Source organism: Diadema antillarum, unplaced genomic scaffold, assembly GCF_040938485.1.
Source record: "Diadema antillarum isolate AM-2024a unplaced genomic scaffold, OU_Dant_1.0 seq00000550_RagTag, whole genome shotgun sequence".
Taxonomy (NCBI): domain Eukaryota; kingdom Metazoa; phylum Echinodermata; class Echinoidea; order Diadematoida; family Diadematidae; genus Diadema; species Diadema antillarum.
Window position 1 is genome coordinate 3,161,889 of NW_027271495.1, and position 23,069 is coordinate 3,184,957.

A 23,069-nucleotide genomic window follows, 5' to 3' on the forward strand; every position below is an offset into this window, starting at 1 on the left:
CACATATATATATATATATATATATGTATATATATATATATATATATATTTATATTTATATGTGTGTGTGTGTGTATGTATTTCACAATAGTGCACATGATCAGATAATCGTTCATGCATGCATACATGCATTCTTACGTAATAGTGCAGTACTTTACATTATACACAAACAAGTATGGATGCTATTGAAATACCTTCTCATTAACCTAATGTACATGTACTGGGGTTTATTGATCATACTAACGTTTATGAACGATGCATTGATGTAGTCAGAGTATGGATCTCTCCCATGTAAGTTCAGCTTCACCCGAGAATGGTCATCTGAAATGAAATTAAATCGCTGAATTATGGGTGGTGGATCAGGTTTGAATTCAATAATTGACCCAAAAAAAAAAGCGAAACAGAACGAAACATTAATAGGAAACTGTTTGCAAGTTGATTGCTCAATACATGACAAATTTTAGACGATTATGATTGTTTCGTTTGAAATATGTTTTAAGATTAAACTGATGTTATTATTGAAGATAAGATAAAGAGGAAGAACAGAGAATTGTGTTCAAAGGCCCCGTCACTCTACAGCGAATGCCCAACGAATGCCCAACGAATGTCCAATAAATGTGAAAATTTGAAGGTATGTTCACATCCATTGGGAATACTAGAATAGTTCGTAACATGCTTGGCGTTCTTTGTATTCATTAGCTATTCGTAGGGATTCGCAGAGATACGCTGGAGCCGATTTTTTTTTTAAAACATGTCCAAAATCTCCAGCGTATCTCTGCGAATCCCTACGAATAGCTAATGAATTCAAAGAACGTCAGATATGCAAACTGTCTTCACATTTTCGAATTCGTCGGGCTTTCGCTTGGCATTCGTTGGGCATTCGCTGTAGTGTGACGGGGCCTTAACATACATGGCAAGATGTTGAGGAAGCGGTTCTTTTTCTGGTGTTCCTTCTTCTTGGCTTCGTCGCTCAGATAAGTCTGATCTAATTGAAGCATCTAATTGGTGCATTTTACAGGAGAGAAAATTCGTTGTTAGAAATGAAGTCTTACAAAGAAATACTAGAAATCATCACCGTGAAATGTCTATTACATAACGGCTCAATCGATACAATACAATCTGAGTAAGCCAGCTTTTGGTAATGTCAACATCATCAGCATATAAAAACCAGAGGTTTGTCGGTATGCAGTTTGGCGCATATATATACCGATAAGAAATAATTGACAAAAATACAAGTAATAATATAACGAAAATTACACGTGACGTAACAAACACTAACATGTAAAAGACAAAATTGCAGACATTCGTATCTCAGATGGATATACTATATTTTCAACCATGGCAAGAATGGCTAGTAAATCTAGTAAATCTAGTAAATAACTGTAATCGCAAGAGTGGATAAACCCGTCCACCTCAAATTCTTCAGTGAAGCCCATGAATCCCCGTGAGTTTATCTCAGCCATGTAATCGGCCAGTCGGTCTATGGCAATAGCTGGGTGTCGCAGGTCATCCGGCTGGACATTCTCGTAGATCGATGCTTCTTGCTTGTTTTTGTCACAATGGAATTGATTGTCGACATCATCATCGTCGTCACCTCCGTAGTCATTCGCTGTGGTAAATACGAAATTATCCTCTAAAAGTAAGCACACAATAATTATTGATTTTTGTTTCTTTTTTGTTTCGTTTCGTGTGTGTGTTGGGTTTTTTTTTTTTAGTTGGTTTGTTTCCGTTTTTTCCCTTTGTTGAATTCACGCATCATGGCAATTATCTGTTCAGGATGGGTGAATTAGCATTAAAGTTCGGCGTGTTTCACATTGTCGACGGACCAAAGAAAAACATAAGTTAGGTTCTCAATCAAAGTCCACATAAGGAAGAGTGAATAAGATTCTTCTTATATTCTATAAAAGATTCTTCGTATTCCAAATCTATAAAATTTTTCTATAACATTATTGAATAGATGCATAAGCTAGCAAACAAGGCTTCAAACATCGTCTTAAAATAACGATCTTTTTGTGTGTTTGTCCATTATCAGTATTTACGATAATGATGAGAGTATAGCTGAGCCCTTGCTTACGGAATACGTAAAAAAAAAAAACAAGCAGAGACAATAAAGCCAAGATATGGAACATAATGATGAAATAACAAGATTTCCTTTTTTTCTGTTGCAAAATGTAATGTCGCAACTTGTAAAATGTTACATCCGGATATACATGATGTATGAGAACTGTAAGCTTACGTTTTCTGGGCTGAACATAACCCATTGTGACTTCTTCAACTCCAGCCATGTTCCTGTGACTGACACAAAAATGAAAGACAAAATCAGTCACAATTGAAGAATTAAGAAAGGAAAGGAACATTCATGAGCAATGGAACAAGCGAACATGAAAACACACCGCGGTTTTGGGGAGACGCCAAACGCACTTGCCATGCCGAGGCACGATAGCTGCTTACCTGTAGTTTACTCCATATTCTTGAGACCCATCGATTCTAGATGAAGTGGCTACCGTAGAGGCAACACTAGTAGACATATTTTGCTTCCGTCTCCTCCAGTAGATGCTGTGGAATCATAATAAGTACGAAATAAATATTGTGACGAGATTAAAAAAGTAATTACTCGCGAGATCGAAAAAATGTATGTTGCATTCATCATTACCTTTTTCTTTTTTTTTTCTTTTTTTTTGCTTTGTCAAGGGTGCACTTTACTTCCGTATTCTGTCGGAGTTTCTTCCGAATGCTGGACATGCTATCTGATGGTAACACACGGGGATTACCATCACGTTGTATGGACAGCTCTATTGACAGCTCCACTTATCAATTGTTATCCAACTCGTAGTAACACATATTACGTGTATATCACCTTCCACGTACTTCTACCATCATTTTACTGGGCCCAGATACTGAAATAACCTTCAGCTATAAATCACTTATTCTTTATCTTTATTGTCCTTCGAACGACAATTAAAACCGTTCTTATCAAAATGGATACACCGTACAAGTTGTCAACAATGTCCATAGATGATAAATTTACGGTCTTGTGCTTTCATTACTCAGTGCGTTAAGAACTAGCGGTTGACTCTCACATTATAGCTCTCAAGGTACTTATCGTTCAGCTTCTTTGTAGCTTACTATTTCTGAGAATGTGGCAACTGATTATTGCTGCTGTACATAAGTTGTGATCTTATGTCACAGTTACAAAACGACACAAAATTAACTTGATGTATTCTGGCACTTACATGAAACATGCTACTCCGAGAATCAGCGCAAAGGCAACTAAGCATCCCATGGTGGTTCCGTTTGAATTAGACAGAGAGTTCACTACCATTGCGAAAGAAAGATACAGAATTGGAAAATTACATAGGGACGATAATGCTCTTTCCAACTAAAATTAGTCTTTAACAGTGAGCACGATGTACTTTAAATAATATGTGTGCGTACTTAAGTAATATTTTTTATCTATATGCATTACTATACATATTATATATATACATTATATACATAACATTGATATGATAAACATATATATATATATATATATATATATATATATATAAACACACACATAAAACGTTTTATAAACATTTCAAGTCACTGCTGAATTAATGACGGAAAATAATGCGCTGTCAATGTGTTGACCGACTTCTCCTTATATACACACAAATTCTAAAATACGGAGATATACAATGTTTCAAGCACTGTATAGACTGACAGTTGTATCGAAATCTTGACAATAAGGTATTAACAATACATATGTATCAAATATGTATGTGTATGTATACATAAATCTCTGTGTACGAAAAGGAAGTGGTTTGATGGATAACATAAGGCGCAAGTAAGCTACTGTTACAGTGACAATCTCTCACCCCCTCCCCATCCCTCCCCCCCCCCAAAAAAAAAATGTACATTTGCGTGAAAAACGGAAGAAAACACATTCCCCATATCAAACAAATGAAACTCAACAAGCACAACACAAAAAGGATTTCTACGAGTTGCCAGATGGATTATTAGGGGTGGAAGATTTCCTTTCGACAACCCCCCCCCCCCCTTAGCCCCTCAGAACTAAAGGGGAAATGTTCTCACATCGTACTCTACACTATATTTCTGTCATATACGCATGTATATAATCATATATATATATATATATATATGTATATACATATATATATATATATATATATATATATATACACTCAGCAAAAAAAGTAAGTTCCCCCCTAGCATTTGTGGATATATCTCAAAAAGTATTCAACCGATTTTCATAATTCAAACGGAAATGGATAAAGAATTTTATTACTCATAACATGAGTGTAAAATCATTGCCACCAGATATCATTATTGGTGTGAAAAATGCATTTTATTTCAAATGCATGGAAACAAAAGTTGCACTTTAGTGATTTGCAATGACTTTTACACAAATAATCAAACAATCACTCATGATTCTGAACATTTAAGCATGGGTTATTGCATATTTCTCTATCTCTTTCTTTTCATGAGCATATAGTGAAGTATTTGATAATTGATATGTCCACCACCCACGATGACCAGCCGCCATCTCCTCCTCAAACTGTTAACTAAAGTTTGTACTTGGCGCTGCTCAATGTTGGTCTATGCTCTCTGCAAGATGCGCTGAAATTCTTGCAGTGAAGTGCCATCTTTCAAATTCTTGCTCGCTTTCCACTTAATGATATCCCAAAGATTCTCTACTGGATTACAGTCAGGGGATCTTGCAGGCCACTCCACACGTTCGATGCCATTTCCCTCAGCAAACTGATCTACAACTTGAGGGCATGATGCAAAATGCCCACAGGCACATTAATGTGATCAACCTGAATTGGAATTACAAATCACATGGCTTCTACCAATATTTTCATATTGAGAAGGCCTATTGTTCAAAAAGTATGCATAACATCTGTTTAATAGGGAAGCACATTGTACCTGAAGAAATTCCTGAGAATTACACAATTTAAAAAGATCATTGGATAACTTACATGGGAAATGTATACAATATGCTCTCTATGGCCCAAAGTGCAACTTTTTTTCCCATGCATTTTGACATAAAATGCGATTTTTTTACACCAATAATGATATCTGGTGGCAATGATATGCCATTCATGTTATGAGTAATGAAATTCCCTATCCATTCCCGTTCGAATTATGAACATCCGTAAAATACTTTTTGAGATATGTCCAAAAATGTTAGGGGGGAACTTACTTTTTTTGCTGAGTGTATATATATATATATAATACATTTGTATATTTGAAAGTTTGAATACAAGTGTTTCTGAAAATACAAGTATAAACAAAAACATATATGTATTTATTTTTCTTATCTCACCTAACTCACTGCCCCATCGGAAATCAGCCTCTGTCCAAGCACTTGGTCCAACCGTATTCCAAACTCTGACTGCAAACTTGTAGTCTGTAGAAGGTAATGCCTCGTGAAAAGACACTGTCGTGTTTTCTCGCTCATGGACTTCATAACGTTGCGTGCTATTTTCCTGAGGTTGGTATCGCAATACAACTTCGTAATATTTGAATATCCCTCTAACGTTCTCACATGGGATCGGATACCAGGATACAGTCGTTCCGGTAACGTTGAACCTGCTGACGATCGCAGAAGGGGCTAGTTTTAAAGAGAAATTAATAGGAAAATGCATTTTGAGACGGTATGGGTAAAAGAGGGTTTTCTTTTGTTTTGTTAGTTTTTTCGTCCTTAGAATTGATATGGTGGGTCTCTTTACCGGGGGAATATTGTCTCAGTATTTTTTTTTTCACCACGTCAGTTATTTTAACAAGACTTGTGTGATAGCAAACAGAAATGTGACGTCTCACTGTTCTGAGAATTGGAGATCATATTCTCTCACAATTTATTAGCTCATGATAATGTAACAATTTATTAATAGATTATAGAGATAGGCCGATTGTCATCATTTCAGAAATATACTTCGGGATCAAAATGTAAAAAGAAATGTGATTTAAATGATACCATACGAAGCATTTCAAGCATGTGTAACCCACTTGGAGCACTTTATGATGACGAAAATATATTTCACATTTTAGATGATACAATCGATTTTAGACTTATTCTAACGAAGAGTCTGCCACTATCGAAGCCCCAGTTCCCTTATGACTCCATGCAATAAAACACGCAAGCGTGTTTTCTCTACTTCTAGATATGTCTCTGTTTGAGATCAGTGAGGTCTATATGATTATAGAATCGTTAAATGTCAGTTATTTTTGCTGTACTTGTTGTTCAACACAAATTATTACGTTCAAAGGGAAAGTTTAACTTACTGTCACTTCCGGTGGTATTTTGCCCGGACACGGATGCTATCACTCCCCCACTTCCAGCTTTCTTTTCCACAGTAACGTGAAACGTCGCAAAGTTAGTGAGATTTTGAATGATCAGGACATTTCTATTGGACCGAGAAGATTGGTCTTGAAGTCCCTCATTGGCGATCTGTGGTGCCTCACTGATCGAATGATGGGGACAAGCTAAGTATTTGAGAGGTCGATAAATCACTCGGTAGGCACCCAAGCACGTGGGTGCCAGCGACCACTGGACAAGTAAGCTGTTCGTCTCATTTGTAGATGGTTCGACGGTCACTGCAGGGAAGGAGGTACCATTATTTTGATACAAATCAATTAATACAATATGTTATAATTGTATTCGATTGGCGATTATGATCCTTATATTACTGTTCGGCTGCCGACTGTAATCCTAACATGAATGTCCGTGCTTCCATACCCAGCCATATCCGTACTCTATGCGCGTCATGATATGAAATGTGTTCACACATACAACGCATACATACATGTTAAACGTTTGTCGGTATGTGTGAGTCTCCTGTATATCAACGTTGAAACTTAAACTGTGAGCAAAAAGATTTTGTGACATTTTCTGTCTACTTATTCAAGTATCCCAATGATCACTACTCCCCACCCCCCCCCCCCATATGCCAAACTTTACTGGATACGCTCAGTTTTAAAATGGCCCTTACTTTCTCCATATTACTCTTGACATTCGTAATTAGGACTATTTTGATTTTGTCAACACCAATGATCGCAGCAGTCACGAATTGAATCTAAAAAAATTAAAACAGATCTAGTTATGTTTTGGGGATCCTAATACATGTGCATGACAAACACGAACCTTTTCGCATGTATGGACGAAAATATTGAACAGGCCTACCTCGCAGCCATTTTGAGAGTCTTTTTAAAATTCTATTATGTTCTTTCTGTAGTCATGGAAAGTTACTTTACATTAAATATGGTATCGTACATATAACACAGTTCCAATAATCTAGTTACCGATTAATTTGTAATTTTTGTTTGTTTGTTTGTTTGTTTGTTTTATTCTATTTAATCACGGGATAAAATGCCCTCGATCAGCCAGGTGAGGCTGTTTTTCAGAGAGGCCGTGAGTACAGTCTTACAGCAACAACAAAAACAACACAGCAGTTAACAAATCAATCAAAGCAAATTGACAATTACAAAAAAAGCATAAAAAACATCAAGCATAACATAATGAAATACATTACAATATTCCCAAATGTGTGAAGGGGAAGAATCATTGATGGGATCGTATCGAGTTGCATCAAGCTGGGATAGTCCTACCATGATCTGATTCCAGGCTGTCGATTGTGACGTGTGCTGACTGCATTAAGGTGATCTCGGTTCCTCCATAATCCCATTTCACAAGCTCGAGAGATACATTATAGGAGTTCAGCGGAGAGAGTCCTGTAAATTTCATGCTTCGATTAGGAAAAATTGTGTGAAATGACTCATTTGGCGATAATGTCTCGCATAAGTCTCTGTCGATGACTTTGTAATAGCCACGCCATTCCAAGTCTTGCCAGGAGTACATGCATCCCTCAGTGACTTGATAAACCCATGACAAACGTATTGTCGTCCCGTGTACCCACTCCGCTGATAATGATCCTATATTCCAAAAAAAAAGAAAAAAAATGAATATAATACAAAAAGATATAACTAAGAGTGCAAACATAACGTATATATATATATATATATGCATTAGTCATATAGGGAACGACAGCTATACGATAACCTTGATCACCGTTTTTTTTTCTATGTCCATTTTTTTTTCTCCGTCACCTATGGCGCTAGTAGTGGAACACAAGGGCATGACGAAAATGAAAAAATAAAGAAAATGACAGGCTAAAGCTGTATTTAGCACAGGTCTTTAATTCCCACTTAAAGTGAACCTACAGATCCAAATGAAATCAGTTCTAAGTACGTATCAAGCGTGACATTGTGATAGAATCTCGTTAGTGACGTTAGATCGTGCTAGAACTGTTACTCCACATAAAACGTGATCATATTCACATCGAGGAAACACTAGGATGAGATGCTGTCAGAGGTTATAATGGAAACATAGTACGGTTTATGACTGTCTTTGCAACTCCCAAGTCAATACTTTCGTCTACACTCTCTTATGATAAGAAATTTTGCAATCAATGCAGTCATAACAAAACTTGCATCAGAATGATGTACCTTTGCTATACTGATCCACATCATCAGCTTCCCCCAGCCTAATCCATTCCCATAATGTATCATAATAGTTTTTTAGGCTATTGCGAAGTTATGGCTCTCTTTGAGTTATTGTTATGCTTTGGGAAAACACTAATACTTTTTTTATCTCATTTCGAAATAGAAAATTTCGGCAACATCTATTGATAGATGCATGGACGTTCGGAGTTGACTCAGATTTCGAGATACGTGAGTGTGTGTTTGTGTGTGTGTGTAGAAAACGTCATTATCATTTCCGGCTCAATCCAATACTCATCTGTACAATGACTCAAGAGCGCTCATAGGGTGCCTACGGTTGCAGTGAAAGATGATACGGGACAGATAACTTCAAACAAGGCAATCGCCAAATTGTGGCTCGCCCATTCGCGTACAAGGAATTAATATTTTTTATAACTCCCAGAAGTTAATTGACCTGCTTATGACCTTTGACCTTGTGGTGACCTTCAACACCCTAAGGGACATTTACCATCCAAGTTTGGTCACAAACGAACAAATGGATCAAAAGTAATGAGCCATAATCGAAACGCGCCATAAAAACTTAACATTGGGCCCTAAAACTTTGTTGACCCCTTTCTGTGACCTTTGACCTTTTGACGACCTTTAACTCCCTAAGGGACATCTACCGTCCAAGTTTGGTCACAAACGGACATAGGGATCAAAAGTTATGAGCCACAATCAAAACGCGCCCTAAAAAATAACATTGGGCCCTAAAAGTTTGTTGACCCCTGTCTGTAACCTTTGACCTTGTGACGACCTTCACCTCCCCAAGGGACATCTTCCATCCAAGTTTGGTCACAAACGGACAAAGGGATCAAAAGTTATGAGCCATAAACGAAATGCGCCCTAAAAACTTAACATTGGGCCCTAAAAGTTCGTTGACCCCCGTCTGTAACCTTTGACCTCGTGGTCACCTTCAAATTCCCAAGAGACATCTACCATCACCCAAGTTTGATTGCCATTGTAGCAACATGTGCTGAGTTACGTGTGATAAGAATCTTGCAAGTAAACTTTAATGTATGACCTCAAATGACCTTTGACCTTATAATGTGACCTCTTACGGCACCATAACATGAAGGTACCCCCAGTGCATCAATCACCCAAGTTTGATTGCCATTGTAGCAACATGTGTCGAGTTACGTGTGATAAGAGAGTCTTGCAAGTAAACTTTAACGTATGACCTCAAATGACATTTGACCTTATCCTGTGACCTCCAACGGCACCATAACATGAAGGTACCCCCAGTGCATCTATGACCCAAGTTAGGTTGTAATCCAAGCAACTTATGTGAAGTTATTTGTCAAAAGAGAGTCTTGCAGGTAAACTTTAACATAGAAAATAGAGTCTTGCAGGTAAACTTTAACATAGAAATAGAGTCTTGCACATACTCTTTAATATATGACCTCATATGACCTTTGACATCATCACATGACCTCCGACAACACCATAACATGAAGATACCCCTAGTGCTTCTATCACCCAAGTGTGGCTGCCATTGCTGTAGCAGTTGCCAAGTTATGCATCATAAGAGAGTCTTGCAGGTAAACTTTAACATTTCTGACGGACGACGGACGGACGACGGACGGACGACGGACGACCGACGGACGCCATTTGGATCCCTTAGTCTCGCCTTCACCTCCGGTGGGCGAGACAAAAAGTGATGGTTGCACCTGGTATTAGTCTTATTTATATACCGTGAATGTTATGATGATGTTGCATTAAATAGTTCCTTAAAGATCGTATGAATATGAGTTTGAAGCACAAATTTCTTTCACCTGTGGTACGCAATAGAAAGACCAACAATTTATGAATACAATGTTCTGTACGTATTTAGAGAACAATGAAAATGGTTATGCGTATAACTTGCACAAATCAGGATTTGCAATTTAGCGATTATTTTCACGAATAATTGTCATAACAATCTGAAAGAATCGTACCGACGTGCAATTTTTAGCCTTAAACCAATTCAAGACATTCAGTGTCTTTGAGTGTATGGGTATTAGGCTGTTTACGGTGATAAAGTAAGGTTGTAGATTTCTTATATACTCATACATTTTCCTGTGAAAGACGTACCGATTTCTGAAGTAAATGTTGTGACTGTAACGGCATTGGAAACATATATGTTGAATCCCACGCCGCGTTCATCTAGGCGCACAAGCTGGACTTTAATATCGTATGTTGTGGAAGGCTCAAAGTCTCGTAATTTCGTAGAGTTACACGTTTCTCCATGATAAAGCGCTATTTCTTTGATTTGCATCCATCGAGTGTTGGTTGGCCGTTGCTCAGAGCATGCATCTCTCCGTACAAGCCTGTAGTGAACGCGCCAAAAATACCCTACAGTATCGCTACACTGCTCAAACAGTGACCACGAAACTTCTGCTGTTGTCTGAGATGTAGCATTCGCCCACACTGAGGGAATTATGGAATGATACAACGAATTTGGGAAATCACTTTGCGAAAAAAAAAGTGGTCATATGTAGCCATCAATGTGTAATAAGTCGACATCAACGAAATATGCCAGGAATTGTCCAGTGGTAACATTCCTTTTTTTCCTTTTTTTTTTTGGGGGGGGGGGGGGGGGGTAAGGCATAGAAATATATAGTAATAGAAATAAAGATCTTTGGATTTAAGCTTATGATAATGATATTACAACTTATAATTTAGTCAGAAATATTCAATAGCAGTGTGTTTATATAGTGATTGATCAGAAAAGATTTCACTGCACGATGAAATTAGTGAAAGAGATGTAAAGATCAAAAGTCATAGTCAAACGGCAGTACACTTTCTCTATCTAAATCTTGTTGCTCATAGTTTCGTAGAAAAGTCTAGTGGGTCTGATCTTGGTTTGAAATATGTATAACGAAGAAAATATTGGGTTATATTCTTCATGCCACAAAAGTACTGAACATTTCAATTCAGTTCAGTTCAATTTATTTTTTTCATATTTCCACTTTCTCACAGAAATTAAAAAACAATTGACAGTAATACAAGTAAGAATAAAAAATGCATCCAACTATGTCTTCGGGTTAAAAACAAACAGAACATACAGAATACAAATATTGATGCTCATATCATGATATAAATGTGTCTCAAGGATATAACAGAAGTATGATGGGGCCTACGTAAAAGATAGCTTGTATAACTGTAGGTCCCAAAATAATTTCAATAGAAATAACTAGAATAAGAATTATATCGTAGTAGACCTGTACTAAAAAAAAAACAAAACATTTATTTGTACAAAATTTACTAAACATTATTATGATAGAGACGTCAGATATAGGAACGGTAATGCATTACACAACAGTGGACTAATTGGGCATAGAGATAAAACTTTTTGCTCTTTAATAAGGAGATATAGTATATTTTTATTATGACTAAGTTTCAGTTGAATAGCTTTAACATTGCAAAGTGTGCTATTTCATATTACAATAACAAATATGTGTTACTTTCTAAGAGATTAATGTCTGTGATTAAATGAGTTATAGAATTATTTTATCCTTCAATTCAATTTCCTATTAAGAGATACCGATTACCTTTCAAGCCGTTGAATATGATGTTCTTTTCTTGCCAAGTTCCAACATTCTGCCCGGATTTTCGAACACGAACTCTGAACACATAGCGGACACACGGTGCAGCTTCATGAAAAGTGACGGTGGTGTTACTAGAGTCGTTTATGTTGATACAATTCTCAGGAAGATTGTCCCGCACAAGCTGAACTTCATATGCCTCAAAATGGTCAGCATTCGAAACGGGACCCCAACGGACTTGTTTCCCTTCCGTGTTTGTGATGGAGTTGAGAGCTATAGGACCGGGCGCTTTTATCATGCCAACGTAACGTAACAACGGGAGTAAGAAGTTTATGCAATGTATCAATATTTTAGCATATCAAGAACATTTAAGTTATTTCTTGACAAAACTGTTAAGTAGAAATAAATGTTCAGGTTCACGTGCCAACATTTTTTTTTGTTCCATTTCCATTCTTTGTCTACTCTCTTGACCTGAACTTTAACAACAAACGAATATTGCTACTTTTTGCAAGATGTCAAAAAGAATTAATCTTTCTTTACAAACAAAAATCGCATCTCTACACGATCTATTCACTCATGATTCAGTGCTTGTCAGTCATCCTCGAACATAAAACTTGTCACAAGATATTCCTGAGCATGACGAAAGTGAAATGCATCTAACAGAATAGGCGTCCACCGTGTAACTACACCCTTTACTCAGTCTTTATGATGAGCTCTCACCAAATTAAAAGTTATTTTCTATATAATGAGCTTGGATGATTTATTTACAAGTAATAGAGTACCGTAATCTAAATCTCGCCTGCAGGATCTTGATATTTTCTGTGCTCCGAATTACACGATACTCTCAACTAGCCTACACGATATCAAAAGTGGCGTCGCCTTTAATACCCATGTTGACAATCCACATATGTATACCTTACATACACGAACTTGTTCTGAATTCTCAGCAAATGACTTTGCCATTTCTTGCAGATTGTCGCCGGCGATAGCCTGTGTTTTGGAGACACTCTCTGTTGCATTTACGCATGATTGAATTGTTGTTTAGCTTACCATTTGTTTTTGCCTTCGTCATAAATGAGATGGTGTTTGATTCTATCCGTCGTCCACGTTGGTACCAGAGTGTCACCTTAACTTCATATGCAGTAAGTGGCCTCAATCCGTTCAAATAAGCACTCCTTTGATTATTACTGTAATAATTTTGAGTGGTGTTAGTCCATTCACGACTATCTCGAGGGCAAAGATCTGTCGAAGCGACTTTGTAGTGCACAAGCAAATTATAATAGGTGTAGTGGCACGACGGATTAATCGTCCAGGAGACTCGTGCTGCTTCTGACCACAGATAGCCATGTCGAGCATTCACTGAATAAGAAAGAAAACAAAATATCGACATTTTAGCTGTATGCAAAGAAAAACTTTGGTTTCCATGGAAGATTCTGATCATCAGGTTACAATTAAACGTTTTCTTTTTCAATTTAATCAAGAATACCCATATGGTCTCGCATTTTAAAATTTCAGAGTTAATGTGACTCCTCCTACAACGGTGATAAAAATGCTAAAATAGTACTTATTTCTACTGGAATTAATATAGGTTTTTCCGCTCAATTTCATCAGATTTGCATTCGATTTAATGATACGAACATTCATTTTCGAGCGAATTTGAATGATCACCAACATAAACATTCAAAAAGTTAAGTAGTTTATTGAATTCAATTTCATCAGCATTCAAATTCCTGATTTTGTCACATAAACGTGTAAACAGCGCGTTCAAATAAAAAATGCACGTGAAACGCATTCAAATTCGTGCCAGCACAGCTGCGATGAACATTTAGGAATTCAAATTCACGAATAAGCAAATATTTACAGCATCTGGGCAGTGTTTTTCGTTGCTGCTCATGTTCTTTGTATATTCTCCATCAGTTTGAATAATGGTACAACCACTTTCAGACGTACATGCCAAGGTGCCTGGCGCGTCAACAGATCGACGGCTAAAGAGACTGAGAGACTGAACATCACAATTATGAATAGTCTAATTATGTAAAAGAAAGAATATCCCAATGCAATGTATCTCACACATATTTCAAATCTCAAACGTGACTGAAAACAAAATCTGTAATACGACAATAATCAAGTTCAAGTTCAATAATCACACTTGACATATCGATGTTCTCATGTGATCTCTCATTATGTTAGCAAAGTCGAAGTTTAATCATTCTGTAAAATAATGTGATATCTATTTTGATGGGGAAATAAAGTGAAAGTATCCGAATAAAAAAAAGATGAAAAGAAATGTTGAAATTGGAATGATAACACTGAACGTTGATGAAGTTGCCATTCATCAACGTAAGAATATTCGTAAGAATTGCATAGAATTACAGGACTTGGTAATGCTAATTAAATTTGACCGTTCAAAGGTCGAAGTTGTGTGCCTATAAATGAAATTGAAACTGGCATTTGGTGCGAATTTGAACGTCTATCCAGCTGGCGCGGAATTGAATGCCAACTCTGAGACGTTAAATTGAATTAATTTCTCTCTAAATTGAATGAAACAAAATCTAAACGGAATGACATGAAATGAAATTGAGTACTCAAAGAATTAAAATGAACCGTGAGAGTAGAGCAGTAACAGAAATCCCTTGAACTTGAACGCCTTGTCATTAAATCGAATGCAAATCTTATGAAATTGGGCGGGAAAACCTATATTTATGTTTATAGTGTATTGCAATTATGATAGAGGTGTGTCACTTCCTTAGAGATGTAAACCCTTAATGATAAAATTAACTTTAAAATCAAATTTCCTAATAAGAGAATTTTGATTACCTGTCAAGTCATAGAATGCAATATTCTTTTTTTGCCAGAGTCCAAAATTCTGCCCGGATTTTCGAACACGAACTCTGAACACGTAGCGGACACACGGTAGAGCGTCATGAAAGGTGACGGTGGTGTTACTAGCATTGGCGATGTTGATGCACGTCTCAGGAAGATTGTTCCGCACAAGCTGAACTTCATACGCTTCAAAATCATTACCAGGTGACACTGGACCCCATCGAATTTGTTTTCCTGCCGTATTTGTGATGGAGTTCAGAGCTATGGTTCCGGGTGCTTTTATCACATGCCAACGAAATTCACACACACACAAAAGAAAGAAGAATTACAGGGACACGATTACCTGTACAAACACACACAGAACCACATAGGCTTATAAGCTACAGGATAGAAAATCATCTCATCACAAATACTTTGGAATGCGGGGTGGGGGTATGACGGTTTTTTTTTTTTGTTTTTTTTTTTTTTGGTGCCATGTTTGCTGTCCCAGTAGGGCCTACAACCAGTTCCCAAACAGAAACTTCTCGTTATGTCCTATTTGAGACGTTGATTTTATTGAAATCACATTGATATCACACTAGCAAAACCTCCAAATTGAATTGAAACAACCTGTGGGCAAGATCGTCCGGGCAGCAGCCTAGCTACTCTAGATAGCTGTCGAGCCATGATAATGCCAAGTAGCATACGCCGGCGTCCTTGAGTCTTACCACAAATACAGAGAGATCAGGGCCCCATTTCATAAAACTGGAATGGCAGTTGTCATGGTAACCACAGAAATCTAGCTTCCTGATTGGCTGTTGCTATGAAAAGTTTCTATCCTAACATCTTTTATGAAATGGGGCACAGTTCGTTCTTCCGAAAGTTTGTTAGTTCGAAAGCAAGGTACAGTTTATTATTCAGACAAGTCAGAAGGCTCGCTAGTGCTCATTTTTTCATTTTCATTTCATTTTTGGACTAATGAACATTTTATTTCGGATCACGTAGTCTTCGGAAATAATGTAATTTTTCATTTCATTTTCGGCAATTGTTCGGACAGACGAATCTTGAGAAAAAAATCGAAACAACAGCACTCAAAGAAATGAGCCCTTCAATCAAAGAAAAATCAGTCTGTCATTCATAGCCATTTCGTCTACCGTGATTTTTTTTTCTTTTGTGTACCCCAAAGTGCATTCAAAATAATAATTAACACGATATTCTCACGCAGGTATGCAGGACATCAAAAAGAAATCTTCTAATGACCAGTTGAAGAAACACTGACATACGTCGTCGATATTAAGCTTTCTTAAAAATAACTTAGCAAATATCTTTAAGAGTCTGGTGTAGTCGTCGAACAATGATATCCTTAAGTAGATAATACATTCTTCATTGTGTATGCCTTCCAATGATTATAAGTTTGTCTCACTTGAGGGTACAGACATTATTATGATGCATTAAAATAAATGGGTACTCAACATCTGCCATAGTTGGTCGACCTATTACAGACAATGTGAATCGAAATACTGCCAATTTTGTGCAGATTGTTGCCGGGGACAACCTGCGCTTTGGCGACAATCTCAGCTGCAACGGTTGAATCACTGTTTAGCTTACCATATGGTTTTGCCTTTGTGGTAAACGAGATTGTGTTTAATTCTCTCCCATAGTAGAGCGCAACCTTGACATCGTATGTAGTATGTGGCTTCAAGTTGTACAAATATGCATATTTTTGACCACGATTGCCATACGTTGACCGGATCACCGTCCATTCAGATGGACTGTCACGAGGGCAAAGATCGGTCGAAGCGACTTTGTAATGCACAGTACGCCACGTCCCAGAGGTGAAGCGACACTGCCGATCATTAGAAACCGTCCAGGAGACTTTTAATGCTATAGGCCTATCTGTTTCTGACGACAGATATTCAGGTTGATCGTTCACTGAAGAAAAGGAAACGAAATACCACTATTTTAAATCAATGCACAGACAAAGCTGGATCTCTATGTAAGATTCTTATCATCAGGCAACAAACTCATTTTCTCTTATTTGAATGATATTGTCCTACGTATTACGAATTACGTTTTGCTTTTCCCGTATTTGTTAAGTGTTCCAGCTTTCGCTCCTAAAGTTTACCAAGCAAAACATTACACTTCTAAAGGAAAAGAGATTCTTACATCTCATCTAATAGAATGTTAGCGTGTCACATGTGTAAAATCATCATCATTGGACCCTGATGTATACACTTCTTTCGAATATATTTAGTCGGGTTTTTTTATATTCTGTTTCATATGATGTGATTTTAATGCCACTGTGACAAAAACAAACAAGCAAACAAAAAGAAAGAAACTTCACTGCTGTTGACACCAGAAGACATGATCGCCTTATTTATGAGGGTTATATTATATCCATTTGCTTCTTTACTTACGGATCTAAATGAACGGAAAATTAAAGAAATGGGAACATACATAATACATTACATACTTACTTTGGACACACGATGCTCGTCGTCGCTTTCGCGTAAGGCCTGTAGAATCTCCTATTAATGCAATACAAATAGCAATACTTATGTACAGACTCATTACAATAATTTACGTTCCTTGTGTTGACTATCCTGACTGTGGTTGTGTTCATTACATAGGTTATCATACTTACTCCAGAACTTACATCCTAACCTTCATCTCTCAAAAGTGCTACGACCTTTGTGGAATCAAATCGATAGCAAACACCGTAGTGTCCATGACTACAATGGCTGCCATGGTATGTCAGGCAATAATTGATATTCCAAAGGTTCGCTATTCCAAGACAAATAAAGTCGTGTGGGTCTTCCTCGGGCTTTATCGTCTGGAAAAGAATCAGGGTTCGGATTCTTAATTGCGATCGTGAACCATTAATTTATCTTTCTCTTTCGAACCTGAAAACGTATACCCCATTTTACCTTCATCAGCCAAATTACTGGGTAACTCGGAAAATTAAAATCATGAGTGCCAGAAGACCATACTTGCTACTAGCTTCAGACCTTTCAACTTGCCAACCCTTCCTCTCTCAAAATTAGATTATGCATTCAAATAAATCATTCTTTTGATGATATGCATGGTCCATTATATCAAACTGGATTTGTGTTTTTCTGATTTAATGGATTGGTTACCTGGACTTATTAACGCAATATTGATTATATGTCATCATTCCATCAGAGACGGAATATGGAGAGCAATGGCGTAACTACGGGGAGGGGGGGCACGCCCCCCCCCCCTAATCCGCTGATTAAAAAAAAGCTTGCCAAAATGGTAATTCAAGAGTAAGTAAACTGGTTTTGAAATTGACATGAAAGGGAGATCAAGAAATAGGATATTTTTAAGATTTCTTTTAACCATAATTAAAGAGGTATATAGTGTGAAACATTGTTTAAAACGCCCCGAGCCGACAAAAGATTGTGATTCAGCGTGATTCCTAGTTGACATTCTGAATATATAAGCAAGATGTGCGCAGTGTACTCAGAACATCCGAATGGCAAAAAGAGTCGCTGCATTGTTCTCAATGTGATGTAGGATGTACACCTTTGTACCTTACGCTTCGTTATAGCAAAGCTAGATCATTGATTTTGCAGTGTTGCTTTATATACTAGTCTATATTAAAATGCCTTGCATTGCCAATAATAAGACTTGACCTGGGCTATTTCCTAACTTTTCCATGTATAACAAGAGACCCGCGGGTCTAGCGCTCACCTGAGTATCGCAAGTTCACCTTTCACGCAGTCACTAATCTAAATTATTCACAGCTCTACCAAAATTTGACGAGGCATTCTCAAGTGGAAGATGAAAATGTACAATAAGGGCCCAATTTTTTCAAGATTCCTTAATTTGGGGGAATTGGGGCCCCCTGGGGCCCTCTGGGTGGGGCATGGTGCCCAGTTTGATAAATTGAGATCCTGACCACCTAGGGATGCTACCTGCCAAGTTTGACAAAAATCCATCATGAGGTTTTCAGGAAGAAGATGAAAATGTACAATTCAGGCCTCCATTTGGACCCTTCCAACCACCCCCCCCCCCCCACCCCCAAGAGGGGCACCCCTGGATCTCCTACTATGAACAAACTTGAAACTACAGTCATTACCGTACTCACTCATAGTATTATCTCAGCTCTATAACTTCTGATTCTAGAGAAGATTTTTAAAGATTCCTTCATTTGGGGGGTTTGGGCCCCCTGAGGGCCCCCTGGGCGGGGCATGGTGCCCATTTTAACAAATTGAGATCCTAACCCCCTAGGGATGCTACCTGCCAAGTTTGGTGAAAATGGGTCATGGGGTTCTCAAGAAGAAGATAAAAATGTACAATTTAGGCCCCATTAGGACCTCTCCTCACCCCCACCCCCCCCCCCCCCCTGGGTCCAAAGGGGGGCACCCCTGATTCTGCCATGAACAAACTTGAAACTACAGTCATCAATGTGCTAACTCATAGTATTAACCTAGCTCTATCACTTCTGGTTCTAGAGAAGAAGATTTTTGCGGATTCCTTAATTTTGGGGGGTTTGGGCCCCCTGGGGGCCCCCTGGGTGGGGCATGGTGCCCATTTTAACAAATGGAGTTCCTAACCCCCTAGGGATGCTACCTGCCAAGTTTGGTGAAAATGGGTCATGGAGTTCTCAAGAAGAAGATGAAAATGTACAATTTAGGCCCCATTAGAACCCTTCCCCACCCCCCTCCCCTGGGTCCCAAGGGGGGCACCCCTGATTCTGCCATGAACAAACTTGAAACTACAGTCATCAATGTACTAACTCATAGTACTAACTTAGCTCTATCACTTCTGGTTCTAGAGAAGAAGATTTTTACAGATTCCTTAATTTTGGGGGGTTTGGGCCCCCCTGGGGGCCCCCTGGGTGGGGCATGGTGCCCATTTTAACAAATTGAGTTCCTAACCCCCTAGGGATGCTACCTGCCAAGTTTGATGAAAATCGGTCTTGGGGTTTTCAAGAAGAAGATGAAAATGTAAAAAGTTTACGCACGACGCACGACGGACGACGGACGACGGACGACGGACGACGGACGACGGACGACGCACGACGGACGCCGGACGAAGGGCGATCGCAATAGCTCACTTGAGCCTTTGGCTCAGGTGAGCTAATAAAACACACTCAAACACAAACACATATATAGGCGATGCTCTAAAGCGCAGATGTTATACATCCTTTCCCCGCTTGGTCACTTCGACGCCCCCTCCCTGGTCATACCTCCCCCTATTATGAAAATAAACCGACACCCTTGACTACCAGCGGCGGATCCGGGGGGAGCACCGCCCCCCCCCCCCCCACCCCTTAATTTCCAAAGCCAAAAAATATAGCTACAAACGGCAGTTTTTGGACTATAAAGTGTCAAAATTTTCAAGCTCGCTCGCTCCGCTCGCTCGCATTTAATCGCTATGCCATTCTTCTGATGTTGCTGCCAATAATTGCCAGCAGTTGCGCCCGGTGCGCCCCCTTAATTTCCAAAGCGAAAAAATAATAGCTACAAACAACAGTTTGGGGATTGTAAAATGTCAAAATTTTCAAGCTTGGTCGCTCCGCTCGCTCGCATTTATTAATCGTTATACCATTCTCCTGATGTTGCAGCCAGTAACTCCCAGCAGTTGCGTCCGGGCGTCCCCCCCCCCCCCCCTTAATTTACAAAGCGAAAAAATATAGCTACAAACGGCAGTTTTTGGACTGTAAAGTGTCAACATTTTTAAGCTCGCTCGCTCGCATTTAATCGTTATGCCATTCTCCTGATGTTGCTGCCAGTAATAGCCAGCAGTTGCGCCCGGTGCGCCCCCTTAATTTCCAAAGCGAAAAAATATAGCTACAAATGGCAGTTTTGGGACTGTAAATGTCAAAAGTTTTAAGCTCGCTCGCTCCGCTCGCTTGTATTTAACCGTTATGCCATTCTTTTGATGTTGCTGTCAGTAATTGCCAGCAGTGGCGCCCTGTGCGCCCCCGCCCCTTATTTTCCCAAGCGAAAAAATATGCGGCTACAAACGGCAGTTTTGGGACTGAATAGTCAAAATTTTCAAGCAAGCTCGCTTCGCTCGGTCGCATTTAATCGTTATGCCATTATCCTGATGTTGCTGCCAGTAATTGCCAGCAGTTGCGCCCGGTGCGCCCCCTTAATTTCAAAAGCGAAAAAATAATAGCTACAAACGGCAGTTTGGGGATTGTAAAGTGTCAATATTTTCAAGCTCGCTCGCAATTCTCCTCATGTTGCTGCCAGTAATTTGTCGTTTCACACCGTCATTCCATAATCCATGTAAGGAAAACTTACAATCACATTCCGTTATGTATTGTAGTCCCCATTGTTTGCAGACTGACAGCGCACGCACACACGCGCACATACACATACACACGCACGCACGCACAAGCATACACACCCTCAAAATTACTTTTCCACGAGGTGCTCCCCCCCCCCCCCAATGTCTTGACCCACGGTACGCCACTGATGGAGAGAGTTTCAAAGGGGCATTTAATGTATACACGTCATTTAACAGAAGTTATGAGTATCATAGTTTGTTGTAAGTTCACTTTGCAAAGGCAACACACAGCCATGGCAGCGAGCAGTGGAATCACACGTGTGTGCGAGTCCACTGCTCTCTGTGTGCGTGTCCTCAAATTATGGTGAGCGGCCTTTGCAAAGGCTACCCTTAAAGGGGCACAGTCCCGGTAGTGTAGAGGGCGCTGTTGATGATACTGCCGATCACCGTTAGTGATTTCCACATTTTACAACATTAACGTTCTAACGCTACTTGTCATTAGGCCTAACGTTAGATTCTAACGTTAGGCCTATTTTTACTAACGTTAAAGGGGCCCTGAAATCCAATTTTATTTGAAAACATCACTTTTGCCGTGAAACAAATATCGGGTCTCTAACAACAGTATCAAGGGTGGTTCTAAGAAACATTCCATATTATAGGCTCTATTTTTAAACATTTTTTCTTCTATTTTTCTTGATATTACTTGGGAACGCCCACAAAAAATCCTTCCAAACTAACATGTTAATCAATAGTTTTAACGTTAACAGGTAAGTATTATTCTAATATAAATATTCTTGAGATGACATCATCTGTCCATCATTGCTGAAGTACAGAAAATGAGAAAATGTTTAACAAAAGACACTTGGAATGCACATTCCTCTCGACTCAGCATAACTTAGATTAGAAGTTGCATACAGTTTCTGTAGTGTCATATTATCATTGTGACTAACAAAAACATGGCGAGGGAAGGTGAAACTGTAACTGTTATTCCAAATCTAACATGTTAATGTCTTTTGAGTTTTGTTAAATATTTCAGTAGACGTACTTTACTACTGCATTACAATACTGTCTTTACCAATGACTGACAGATGAGGAATAATATTGATTAGAAATGTCTTAAAGTAGATCTAACGTTAGAACTTGTAGTTTGGAAGGTGTTTTCTTCTTTTTTTGTGGGCGTTCCCAAGTATAGTCTAACGTTAATCTGAAGAATAAAAAGAAAAAGTCGTTAAAAATAAATGGAATGTTTCTAACGTTAGATATCCGTTTCACCACAAAAGTGGTGTTGAGAACTTGAGGGTATTTTAAATCAACACAAATCAACATGCATTTGAATTTCAGGGCCCCTTTAAATTAGGCCCTAGACCTAGAGAACCACTCTAACTTAACAAGTTAAAACGTTCAGTATAGTCAACTGTCTTAGTCTTAAACACAAACGGCCTAACGTTGCAACTAAAAGGATCGACTGTGTGTCATTGGATTTATAAGTAAAGTTAGAACAAAGGCCTAACGTGAGGGCTAACGTTAACTGTTTTAGTGTTAACTGTGTTAGACCTCTTTCTTTGGGCAGGTAGGATTTAATTCGGGTAGAAACTCGGGTCTATGGAACATTTAAGAACGGTTAGTTATATTCCAAGTCAACGTTAGATTTTAGAACAGAAGTAGCTGTTGTTAGGATGCCTGACAAAACAGTTAACGGTTAACGTTAGATAGCGTTGATTCTAACGTACGGTAAAGTTTGTTAGGTAGGCACCTTGCCTCCAAATCTAACGTTAACTAGACATATTTTAACGTTACACCCCAAGTGGACTCACTTTTTCCACGTTTGGATTGACAAAATGTGCTTCAAATGTTTCGATAAATCATTAAAATGAATGTTTGAATTTCCTTTCATTTTCGGACTAACGAAACGTCGTATTTTTATAGGCCCTA

The 23,069-nt window shown here is 38.5% G+C and overlaps 1 protein-coding gene across 1 annotated transcript in view; it reads right to left on the bottom strand.

Moving 5' to 3' along the window:
* Window positions 1-18,029, bottom strand: part of LOC139734917 (uncharacterized) — a 32,650-nt gene extending 14,621 nt beyond the window's left edge. The window contains exons 1-15 of the mRNA XM_071645695.1: window positions 17,351-18,029; window positions 16,482-16,805; window positions 14,889-15,170; window positions 13,122-13,430; window positions 12,078-12,359; window positions 10,618-10,953; window positions 7,615-7,938; window positions 6,292-6,603; window positions 5,333-5,620; window positions 3,234-3,315; window positions 2,452-2,556; window positions 2,237-2,295; window positions 1,413-1,609; window positions 911-998; window positions 245-321 (exon numbers count right to left, since the gene is read on the bottom strand). Coding sequence (XP_071501796.1) covers window positions 245-321; window positions 911-998; window positions 1,413-1,609; window positions 2,237-2,295; window positions 2,452-2,556; window positions 3,234-3,315; window positions 5,333-5,620; window positions 6,292-6,603; window positions 7,615-7,938; window positions 10,618-10,953; window positions 12,078-12,359; window positions 13,122-13,430; window positions 14,889-15,170; window positions 16,482-16,805; window positions 17,351-17,444 — 3,159 coding nt within the window. The 5' untranslated portion in view covers window positions 17,445-18,029. The remainder of the gene's footprint in view (window positions 1-244; window positions 322-910; window positions 999-1,412; window positions 1,610-2,236; window positions 2,296-2,451; window positions 2,557-3,233; window positions 3,316-5,332; window positions 5,621-6,291; window positions 6,604-7,614; window positions 7,939-10,617; window positions 10,954-12,077; window positions 12,360-13,121; window positions 13,431-14,888; window positions 15,171-16,481; window positions 16,806-17,350) is intronic.
* Window positions 18,030-23,069: the final 5,040 nt, after the last annotated feature.